This window comes from Falco cherrug, chromosome 14 (assembly GCF_023634085.1).
Source record: "Falco cherrug isolate bFalChe1 chromosome 14, bFalChe1.pri, whole genome shotgun sequence".
Lineage (NCBI taxonomy): Eukaryota > Metazoa > Chordata > Aves > Falconiformes > Falconidae > Falco > Falco cherrug.
The window spans coordinates 5595570-5607646 of NC_073710.1; the positions used below are offsets into that span (position 1 = coordinate 5595570).

Genomic DNA, 12077 nt, shown 5'->3' on the forward strand with positions numbered 1-12077 from the left:
CTGTAATTTTTTTCAGTACACTTACATCTCAATAGAATCACTAAGGAAAATGTAAACACTTAACATGAAGCCGCCGAACACATACCAATTATGTTTAATAAAAAAAAAGCCAGGGGATGATGACACACACACACGACACTGACGGATGACAGGATGGGATGACTTAAAAAAAATCATCCTGTCGCCTGTATCCCCTAAATTCAGAAACAGCAGCGAAAACTCATCTTGATCCTAGATGAGGCCTACTCAATTTCAGTGAAAACTGCATTACTTTTAAAAGCACACTTTTTTTTTTTTTTTCCTTTTCCTACTGCCGGCTACAAGGTAATTTTACTTATCAAGGTCTGTTCAGCAACTACTGTTAAAGCTAGAGATCAAGGATGTAGAACCTATCATTTTCACAGACTGACAACTGTGTAACTCTGCAAATTCTCCTCAAAAGCAATGCAGGAGGTGCTACACAGGACATGCTACAGAGACAGGACCCTTCTAAGATCCCAGTGAGGTCTGCAATCACCAAGAGCTTGCTGAGTGCTGGATTAGAGAAGGTATAATTGTGCCCATATTGGATAGGCTATGTTTGATGCTAGCAGTGATGTCAAAGATCAGATCAAAGCCAGTCTCCAAACACTTCCCAAAACTAAAAAAAAAAAAAATAATAATAAATGCATTTCTCAGCAGTTCCTGCTCTTTCAACTCTATACTAGCCTACAATCAAACAGGAATCACCTGAAACATGCTTCTGCCCAGATCTTCCCAAACACATGTAACTCCGCACCACCTCCCGCACCAGCGTGGCTCTCAGAATCCACACTGAATCGGGACAGCTAACCATTACTGCAAGTTAAAGGTGTCTGCTATGGAGAACACTGAAAAGAAAGATACTCATCTGGGATGGACATATCACAGCGAAATGGAAAGACAAAGGCTTGTTCTTTTTTTATTACAGATCTTTATTGGCTGTAAGGTTTTACTCATGATGTTACTGCTTGTAGAAGAATTACAGTTGAGAACAGTTTATAACTGTTGGAAATTGTTTATTTATCTTTTTTTACTGTCTTGCGAGTTTCTTTTTGTGCTTAAATGCAAACAATATCATAAATACAACCTGACTATTTTTTTAGTTGTTCTCTTTATTCAGTAAAGAAGAAAAAAAAAAGTAATTTTTTATTCCAATTTTGAACCAATCTCAAAAATCCTTAATTCCAGAGAAAACAAGAAATTTTCATAGAATTGATATCCTCCCCTTCCCCTTGCCCAATACAACACTTGGGTTCTAAAGGTATTATTTTATCATGGCAACATTTTCTTCCAAGATTTAGCCCGGGTTTGTTTCAAGGCAGAGAAAACCAATGTAGCAACCCACACATTTAAAATCCCAATCCTATTCTGACATAATAATTTCCAGGATGTGCTTAGACTCGTTAAGAAGTATTTTCTTAAGCATGTAAGATAGGAAGAAATCTTTAGAAGCATTGTTGAACCTTCTAAGACCCTTACTATTTACTGGATTTAATTTTGTTCTTCTCTAAATAAAACAAATGTTATTAATTACACATTTTTTTTAACCAGTTGTGAAATGACAAGCATAGCCACTCCATAGTAAATGCTCTTATATAAGATCAATAGATACATCTGCATAGAGTCTGGTAAGATTACCCTTTAAAAAAAAATAATCAAGGCCTTCCTGCAATTACGGCTCTTCAAAACCACTGTAGCAGATGTTGCTGCTAAACAGTTCATATTTTATGTATTTATATAAATAACAAAAAACAGTGATAACCCAACATAACAACAGACAAGCTGTCTGGATGCCTCAAAGCATTTGATTTACTGCTGCCCACCAAAATACGCAGAAATTCTAAAACATCTGTAGCATGTGGCTCTAGAAGACTCTCTTCACTGCCCTTTTCACTGCCCTTTAATAGGATGACTGCTAAAATCTTTAGAGACATGTCCCACGTAGCTAAAGCAATACTGGGCAGCATGATAAACAGAACGCTGACTAGAGCATTAGTTGATTAAACTGGTAAATAATGGGGAGGCAAATCTGCACAGCTCAATGCAAAATTATGAAACGTTGACCATGCATAATTATATGGGAGTCACTCTACCAGCTTCACTGTGCTTTGGTTCAAGCACAAATACCACGATTAAAAAACACAGTTCGAGAAACATCTCTTTCTCAGCTGGCACCGTCTCATGAAATCTTGAAAACTGATCCTAACTGATGTGCACAGCTAAGTGTTTCATGAACACAGAAAACTGAACGCAGAAATATAAATTGACGGTAACAGTTTATTTCACTTTTCTGATTAAAACCAGTAAATGTATTGTGGGAACTATGTAGTTAAGCATAAGGACGATACTTTGGCAAGTTTTGTTAATTATCCAAAAGAATGAATAAAAAGGACACTAAAGGCAATTCACATAAAGCTTCAGGAAACCAACACAAGCTAAACAAGAGTGTGTAAGCTTTCCGATTAGACAGACCCACCAAATGTCTGTTACAGAACAGAAGTAAATTCAGAAACACAAAAGTGAAATCAGCTTTGGAAGTACACATCCAAAATCCCAATTGAAACACGACGGAGGAAAAAAAGGAAGCACTATACAGTGTGCTAAGCAGTGCTGTAAGCAGCACTCAATGCTAGCCCACAACCAGGAGGGAAAAAAATTAAAACCATGAAAGTTCACGTCAAGAATGAAGTTGAGTTTAAAGCAGTAACCTTTACACTACAGCATAACTTCTCCAGGAAGTTGTTTACTTTGAACATATAAGAAAAACACTGATCTTGAGGAGGAAAAAAAAAAAAAAAAAAAAAAAAAAAGAAAAAGCAGAGAAACAGGCTGATTAAAAGAACATTCATTTCTGCTCCGTATACATTAGGATATACATATGTATATGAGACATTTAAATTTGGAGAGATATGCCAGTTAATATTTCCGTTACCGCAAAAAGAGCATGTTCATAAAAAATAAAAATCAGACTGTAGCGAAGATTTCCATTCCAAGTTCTGACTGACATACTTAACATCATCAATTACACACTTTCCTTTAAAGGTATACAGGAGAACTGGGTTAGCTCTTGAGCCAGAAGTTGGGCCACCTACTGAATCCCTTGGAGCAAGCACCTTAAACCAAGGTATCCACCCAGCTTGACCCAACTGAGTCTGCAAAATTTTTAAGAGGACAGATTAAAATGATATGACTGAAGATTACCAAGTGCTTACAACGCAAATTTCCCAATATGCACTTCACTCTTGATACATGCGGTATCTGTAAGAATACTCACTTGCTAACAAGTTCATTAAGCTTCCAGTTCCTCCCTGTGCAGTTTATCATGCACACTGTATTAATGCCAAAACCGATAAAAGACAGCATTTATAATATCAGATAAACTTAATTTGGAGTCGGAACCGATTACAACACTAGATGAAAGATACTGTGGCCTTGTCTCTGCCTCAAAGCAAGTACAGAATATTTCAGATTATGAGTTTAAAATAATTCCTTTCAAAAGGACAGTCCTACAATCATTTTATCCAAACAGAAAACAGGGCATTCTTGTTCCTGAATGAGAGAGTCCACACATGGACTTAATCAAGAAGATTTTTGTGTAGGCAGGCAGCAGAGAACATTTTATTATCAGTAAGCAGTTTTCACTTTAATCAAGGATTTAGAGTTCAAAGAGAAGTAAGAAAACACTTCATTCTACTTACCCAATTTTTGTTTTCTCTTTAATTTTGGATGAGGAACCAGTTTTCGGCTTTTTGCTCTCTTTGTCCTTTGGTTTGGATTTAACTTTTCTACCCTTCTTCTCCTCTTTTCCTTCAGCTGAAACACTGGGGAAGTTTTCAGGACTCATTACCCGTGGAATGTTTCTCTCTCCTCTCTCTTTTGCTTTTGCAATCGCTTCGGATATTATGCGATTTGCCTTTTCTTGTTTACTTTCTGAGTCTGCTTTTTTCTTCTGCTTCTTTTCAGACATTGCCCTCACCTGGGTATTCTGCAACTTAGTACATGATCCTGAACCATCAGTCTTCTTGGAAGAAGGAGGCTGTAGCGGAAGACAAAAAGTAAATAAAATCACCTTATTTTAAGAATGTAAGCACTTCTTGAAAGAAAAAGTACAAATATTTTTCATGTGGGTATGCATTTCTAAAAAAATTAAAGCGGCAGGGACTCACGCAGACGCAAAAAAGAAGGAATTCTGTTTATACCACAGAATGGCGTGGGTTTCAGAATAACTGCATCAATTCTGGTTTTGAATAACCAATCCACGTACTGGAAAAAAAAAATCTGCAAAAAATATCTAAAAATTCTCTCAGCGTTCCTTCCACCTCTGCAGTTAAGAGAAACCAATGCTTAACCTTTCCGGCATTCCCATACGTTCGGCACAGTCTCCAACATCTCCCATACATGTCCTTCTCTTAAAAGGCGAAAAAGCAAAGAACTCCCGAAGGTAACGGCATCAGTGTTTGACCTTTGTAAGATACCGGGACCACAGTTACCTTAGAGCAGAGGAAGGATCTGCCAGACTAACTCAGTGCTACACTGAACAGATGCTCGAACAAAATCGAGATAAAAAAACCAAAAAAACAGAACCCCAAAAAAACAACAAACAAACCATAAAACCAAAAGGAAAATCACGCAGCTGTACATTCATAAAAAAATCAGAAAGAGGTGTTTCTTTTATTTAGAGCAGTAAGGTCAGTGTCTTACAAAACGTGACTCGCTTTTATTGGGAGGTTTTTAATCACTGTTTCGTCGAGGCGGAGAGTTGTTTACACTAGGAAGGCAATACCCAGATTATCTGCCTCTCCTTCCAGCAGGCTAGGAGACATGTTTTTGCTTCCCTCCCCTCCCCCCTTCCCCTCCGAGGAATGGCAAGAATTTCCTATTCAAACAGACAAAAAGCCCAGCAGATAACAGTTACGTTACGTTCTCACCCGTAAATGCGCCTCTGCCTACAGCACGAAGAAAAGCCACCGGGAATTTCCACACACATTTTCTGGCCAAAGCCCGGGCACTTCCCCGGGCACCTTTTCTCTACGCGCCTCACCGGGGGCTGCCGCGCGGCGGGCGGGACCGCTCGCTGAAATGCCACCTGAAGGCCTGCAGGCTCCAGCGAGTCACCCGGCCCCGGGAACACGGCAACGAGCTCAAGATGGCGATGCAGCACGGCTCCCGCCGCAGCAGCCAGTAATAAGGAAGGTTATTCAATCCCATTAGCCTTTTAGCCCAAAGAACCCCTCCTCCTCCCACTCATTCAGGCTTTCACTTACCCTTCCTCTTGGCCTCTTCACTGAAGACATTTCTGGCGTCAGACAAAGGCTTGCCCTCTGCTTTTTCAGCACCCCAGGCAGTGCTCAAGAGAAAAGCATTGAAAGAAGATTGCTAAATGGCCTATTTAGGGAGCCGCAGCCGAGGTACGCGCAAGCCTCCACAAACACGCGTTGCGATTTACCAACATCGCCCTGCCCGGGCGCGCCGAGCCGCCGATCCCGCCGCCCGCCCGGGCCCGGCCCGCCCGCCTCCCCGCCACGGCGGGGCTCACCGGGGCTGGCAGGGCGCGGACCGCCAGATTCCGACAAAGCACCCGAAGAAACGAATGCACAAAGCATCAAAATGCATCGGCGTGAATATTAGAGATGTCGTTAAAAATACCGACTCCTTCTGCGGAAGTAGGCCAGCAGATGGTGCTACCCGTTATTATTCCATTAGACTCTGCAGTTTAACCCCCGACGGGCTGCTCTTCCCTACATGTGGCCCGGGCATTAACCCTTGCTGCCCCGCTCCCGCGGCCCAGGCTGGCTGGCAGGGGGAGCCGTGGGAACGGGGGGCTTTGTGCCCTGCATTCACCCCGACTGTGCACCCCCACTTCTCGCAACGGGCGGGGGGGGGCCCTGCCTGAGCCCTGAGTCTGCACCCTCAAACATACCTGCCTCCCCAACATACCTTTTTTTTATTATTTTTTTTTTTTTTTTTAACACTGACTTCATTACTATAAGCTAACCGCGAAGGTGTATATATATATATATATGTATATATATTCCATATTCTCCCCCAGCAAAGGGGAGCGCCCCCCGGTGTGACCCCTCTGCCCCGCGCAGGGCTCCTTGCCATCGGTGCCTCCTCACCGACAGCCACCGGCTGCACAGCAAACTCCGCTCCGAGGTCGGCTTAAAGTGCTGTGTTAAAATATCAGACAAGTTTTTAAATATGGGTTGTCAACAGCTCAAATAAAACCAAAAAAGAAGGCATGATCGGTCTTTTTGACGGGTTATTGAAATAAAGCCAAGGTGCTTTTGACAGCGTAGCTCTGTCCTAGCAATACCTTTTATTCTCAGAAGCCCGCTACAAGAGAATAAAGATCAGAATTTTATGTGTTTTGCTTCATATATATTTATACATTTATTCTGTGATCTATATGTTTTTCCATAGAAAATTTACAATGTTGCAAAGACTCTGAGATTGTTGATTAGGCCTTACACTTCATCAGAATTTCACTTCTGTTTAATTTAAAAATGTACCCATTGAAAACACTATTGGTACTAATAGGTGACATAGATTCCTTTCTTAACAATACTGCTTAAATTCAAAGATATTTCCACAAATATTTGGCTTAATTACAGGGACAATTATTAAGTTTTAATTTTACTTTTGAGAACTCTAGCCAAGATGCTTCTCCATTATAGTTACAGTAGCTATAACAAATTGCAGTGGTTTATCTTTAGGGTTATTTTTTCATAACTCAGTAAAAATGCTAAATAATGTACCATTTTGCATTTTGCGATCAGCCAAACAAAACCAATATTCCTAATGTACTCTTGGTCTAATTTCAGCTCTAAGCCAAATGCTACTAAAGCCAGTACGGTTAGAGGATTTTTAAAAGAAATTGGTATGTCCTTCCACATTCCTGGACCAGAAACAAACAAAAATTGCCTAATAATTAAGTGGGCGATATAGAAATGGTGGCTTTTTCGTAATTCTTTTGTAATAATCTTCCTACATATTTTATTCCTTTAAAGCAAAGTTTCTTAGGCTACTTCTCCTCAGAGCTCAAAGCTGCTTCCCAAGTTACTCCTCAACAACTTCTACTACTTCCTTACTGTAGAATTGTGAGTATGCTGGGCTACTCTATGTTTTAATTCGTCAGGCTGACCCTCTGCTTCTTGCTCTATACTACTGCTTCTGTTTATGTCTCCTGCACTGCACAAACAGTAAGCTATTTGTTTAAAAAAAACCCACAAACAAGATTATTTTTTTTTAATTGTGCTATGACATTTTTAACCATGTGGAAATCACATTCATATGAAGATGCAGGAAGGCACCAGCCAGCCATTCTAAGCTAAATAAAGCTGCCACGAAACCTTCATCAAGGAAGCCACTGTTGTCACAAAAATCAAAACTGGAAATTAACACTAGCGTTTTGAGATTAGACTAACCAGAAATATGCTTGCACGACAGAGGACGATATCCAAGTGTCTGCAGCAACCAAAGCAACAAATATCCTCTAATTCAGCAGAGGTCTTTTATTCTGATGATCATTTCATGCTTCCAAAAAAATGTGTGGCTATAAAATAATTAAGCAGTTATAAACCATCATGCACACTGAAAGCAATTTCAAAAGCTACATAGCATCTACGACAAAAAGGACAAAGCCTTTTGCCATGCCAAAAATACCCCTCCCCCTTACTGAGAGGGGATGCAGATCAAGCATCCTAAAGGAGACCATATCCTTTCGCCAACCGCTTACAAAGCCATTCCATCTATCAGCATTAAGAAATAAATTCTTAACTGACCAACATACAGGAGGAGGTGGAAAGGAAAACCCTGAGGCAGCCACATATTTAAAAACTAAAGATCTTATTTGGAAAAATAGCTTTTTATTTTTCATGGTTGCAAAGACAATGAACCAAATATAAATGAACATAAGCCAATGCAATGTTGTCTTGAGTCTGCACGCAGAGGTATCTGCTGCCGCTAATAGCTTTGCCAAGCAGCAGCCGAGTGCGATGAACAAGCCTTCCGTCAGTTCGCCACTGCTCCCCGCAATCCTGTGGGCAGCAGGGAAACTGGCAGGAATCACATCAAATCCATGCTACTGCTGCCGCCTGCAAAAGCCATTAGCAGCAGCAGGTACAGGCCGCACCGCTGTCCACACGGAAGCGCTAGCCCTAAAAAATACTGAGGGTGGAACAGATAAGACAACAGCTGTAGACCTCCCCACATATGCCCTTATTCACAGCAGCCAGGGGAGCATCTTCTCAGCAGCCTTCAAAAGAATTTGACATGCTGTCTTGCAGCAGTAGAAGGAACACCACACGCCTGAATGGTATCTTAATTAAACTGACGTAAAAACAATCCAGTTACCAGACAATATTGAGAGGCAGAATCATGACAGCAGTCTTCCCAACAGCTAGCAGTACTCTGCTGAGCTGGCTTTTCATAGAAAGGCATTTCTTCAACATTTTGTTGTGGTTTGCATAGGACGTGCATTCGAAGGCCTCTACTGGCGTAACAGTATTTCTCACAGCAAGGACACAAAACTGTCCTCAATGCTTGCAGACACTGGGGTTTTTCCCCCCTCAAAGGCCTAAACCCATTTTAATTTGCTCCACAATAACCAATAGTTTCTTCACATCCTCTGCATATCACTACAAAGGAAGCCCCAGCAAGGTGGCAAGTTTAACATAGAGAAAGCTTCTACCTCCCAGAAAACCCTCCCAAATCCTGCCTTACCAGTTCCATAAGGAAAACACTGCTTCACTGTAAGAACACCTTTCTTGCAGTAAGTATGGCCATTCACGATAGACAAATATTACTTCCAATTCTGCCTGTGCGCAGAATCTTTAAGACTAAGTATCTCTCCTGAGTTGCATCCATTCTCTATATGCTCCAAGGACTGGTAATGTCCTTCCCTGCAATTTTCGTTGAGTCACACTGTCATGATTTACTTAGACAAAACACACTTTTAAAATTATTTTCACCCAACTACTCACCCAACCCAAACAGCATCTACCACTAAGTAGTAAATTATGACCCTGACTAGTCTAAAACAATAGAAAGCTAAGGTTTACATTTGCAATGACTTGAATGATTCTTTTATTTTGTACTAGTACACACCTGCAAGAAGATGCACATATAAAGTACCATATGCCTCAAGAGCGTAACAATTTCTTGCTATTCCACCAAGCCCTTAGGAAAATCAAGATGACCTTGGCATCAACCACACTGAAAGCAGCTAAAATTAGCCACCTGGAAACCTGATCTTCAGGCATGACCACATCATCTTTGTCCGTGTTTATTACTACACAAGGAATCCTTTTGTGCGTGTCAAGTCACCAAAAGAGCATCAGTATCACAACTCTAACAACAAATAAATGAATCGTGTAACTAACAATAATCAATAGCTGGGGGGGGGGGGGGTGCGTCCAAATTAGCGTCTCATTTTTTCTCATTACAATCACATCAAAATTTGAAAACTGCTGTTACTTTTCAGCTGCTACAGTGAAAAATTTCGAAGGAATATCCATCCATCATTTGAATTATAAATTGTATTTAGGAATGCAATTTTGAAAAAAATTGCATGAACTCAGCTCAGTCACTTCTGAGTTCTATTCTAGTACTCTAGAACCCTTTTTCCTCTAGGACAGCCTGCATAAATAACTCTTCCAATGACTTTTTTTTAATGGCTGTTTCATAATTTAAAAAAACGTAGCTATAAAACACCCAAACAGGTATGAGCTCACACTCTTGACAGAGCCAATCTGTAGAAGATTCCTTACAGTATGACTGTGTGTCACCCCACATGGATGCAAAAAGGGAGCACCCTTTGTTGAATGGCAATCCCAGCAAAAGAAGTGGTTTTATTTAGATACAATCAAGTAAGATTTCTATGGTTAATCACACTACTTCTGCACAACCGATGGGAAGATCACCTAAACATGCAACAGGGTTTCTTTTCTCCAGAAAAAGTGCCTTCTTTTTTTTTTCCCTGTCAGAGTTCCTTCTGAATTCTGTTTTATTTTCTTGTTCAACAGTTGCCCACACCATCTGTTGGGATTGCTCTACAAAGCCAAGCGCACTGGCAAATGAAGATCCATGGGGTTCTATAACTTTTCCTTTCTCTCTGGTGCATATATGGAACTACTAAGAGAGACAATAAAGCACTCCAAATTGTGGTTCTTTCTATATGATGATAATACACTTCCTTCTTTTTCTTTCTTAGTATCATCGCTAATGAGTACCTCAGTGTTTAAGGGACACAGAATCTCAAAGACATACATATGTGAAACCTAACCTAAAAGAGACATGTTAGAGATTTAAAAAAAAAAAAAAAAAAAAAAAAAAAAAAAAGAAAAAGAAAAAAAAAAGCATGGGCTGCAGGGGGGAAACCCACCTTTCCCATCTTCCCTATTTGTTATCTGTAATGTTGATAAATGAACGGCTAACAACTACAGCAATGTAGCCAGGCAACAGTTTTTATCTCTGTAATAGTCACTTCCAGAATGTAAATGTGGTTACGGTGATTTGTACCTTCCAAGACATTTAACGCCAACCTCATGACCGAATTTTAAATTTATGTGGAAATGAAAACATTAACATCAAGGTCAGCAACATTAAACTAGTCATGTTTCTAAGATGAAACAAGCACCTGCTTTACATGTCACACCCTTTCTACGTAGCTGTTCCTCATCCAAATGCTACAGAACCCAGTAATAATATCACTCATCATGTTTCACCACTTCTATAGCTAAGATGTCAGTTGTGATTAGTAGCTGCTTCTGAACCAGTAAGCCCCCGACTTACTGTATCTTTCACTGGGACAAATCAAGGCACTGTCCAATGTAACCAGATGCTGCTAACCTGGGCATGCTGCAAAGGCAGCGTTAGATGTTACACAATGAGTCTACAGCACACATAAGCTTCCATTCGGAAGACTTTGTTTGAATACTTTTGGGGGGGGGGGGCTCAGTGCCAAATATAGTTAGCTTGTGTTCCTGATTATTTAGCAATGGTACAAAACCTGTGGGCAACTTTCACTAATTCTTAAAGGAGGTACTGTGTAATGGAGCCTATTAAATTGCCAGGAAATGAAAGAAATAGAGAACTTCATTCTGCTTGCTCTGCCAAGCTACCGCATTGGGTGGCATGTCAGTTTTCAGTGGCTTGGTGTTCTGGGCCCATCATGTACCCCCCTTTTCTTTGGTTCTAGTCTGTAATGGTGAACACAGCTATCTGGAAAATGGCACACAATACTCATAAAAGCCACGTCCTCAGTGAAACTTCTGAGGTGCTGTTTTTCACAAGCGAAACTAGTAACACTGAGTACTTATACTGATCTAAGCCTGATGCGGTGCCTATCTCTGTTCCACCCGTGGGGTGGGGTCCCCAACAGAAATGCTGCTGTGCTTAACATGAGAAAACTGTGAGCTCTGATATATGAAAAGTGTCACACCAGTCAACTGGCATTGTGGATGCTCAACAGATTTGAACTACTAGGCTCAGACCAACTTCAGAGTCACGCCATACCTCTACCTTTACAGATTTTCTAAAGCGTTTAACACCCGTCTTAAGGGTCAAACTGTTTTGGTAAAAAAGTTACACTACCCTGTTTCTTTTCTGCACTCTTGACCCATCTTACCTTACTATTTTCACAATTATTTGACTCCTTAAAACACAGAGTTGACTTAATTCTGTCCTCTATAAAAAGAAAGTCAGGTTTCAGTTCACTGTTTGAAACAAGTCCTCTGTGTGCATCTAGACATTAATCTGTAAGATACTTCACTAAATACCTACAGGCAAGAAAAACAGACAGATCTTTCTGATTTAAAAATACTAGTCATCGCAGTTCAAAACTCCCAGGTAAAGCCCTACAAATATATTGATCCACTGAAATCTCACATCAAAGACATTTTTAGAAGGTACAGGTAATAGCTTCTTCTGAAACATGCCCCTGCTTTTACAATGAGAATATTTATTTAACAAGTAAAGCTGGATAGCTTCTGTAACCATGGGGAGTGGAATGCTGCAAAGCAGCAAAAGACAACACATCTTCCCAACTTTTTTTA

General features: G+C 40.4%; 1 protein-coding gene across 6 annotated transcripts in view; it reads right to left on the reverse strand.

The window, feature by feature from the left end:
- Positions 1-12077, reverse strand: part of CHD9 (chromodomain helicase DNA binding protein 9) — a 91518-nt gene that overhangs the window by 52315 nt on the left and 27126 nt on the right. For 3 of the 6 annotated variants that reach the window (XM_027813166.2, XM_055726331.1, XM_055726332.1), the window contains one exon: positions 3720-4057. In XM_027813166.2, coding sequence (XP_027668967.2) covers positions 3720-4057 — 338 coding nt within the window. Of the gene's footprint in view, positions 1-3719; positions 4058-4511; positions 4535-4949; positions 5162-5285; positions 5685-12077 lie in introns of those variants that run through there. The other 3 variants (XM_055726333.1, XM_055726334.1, XM_055726335.1) reach the window with 3 other exon arrangements.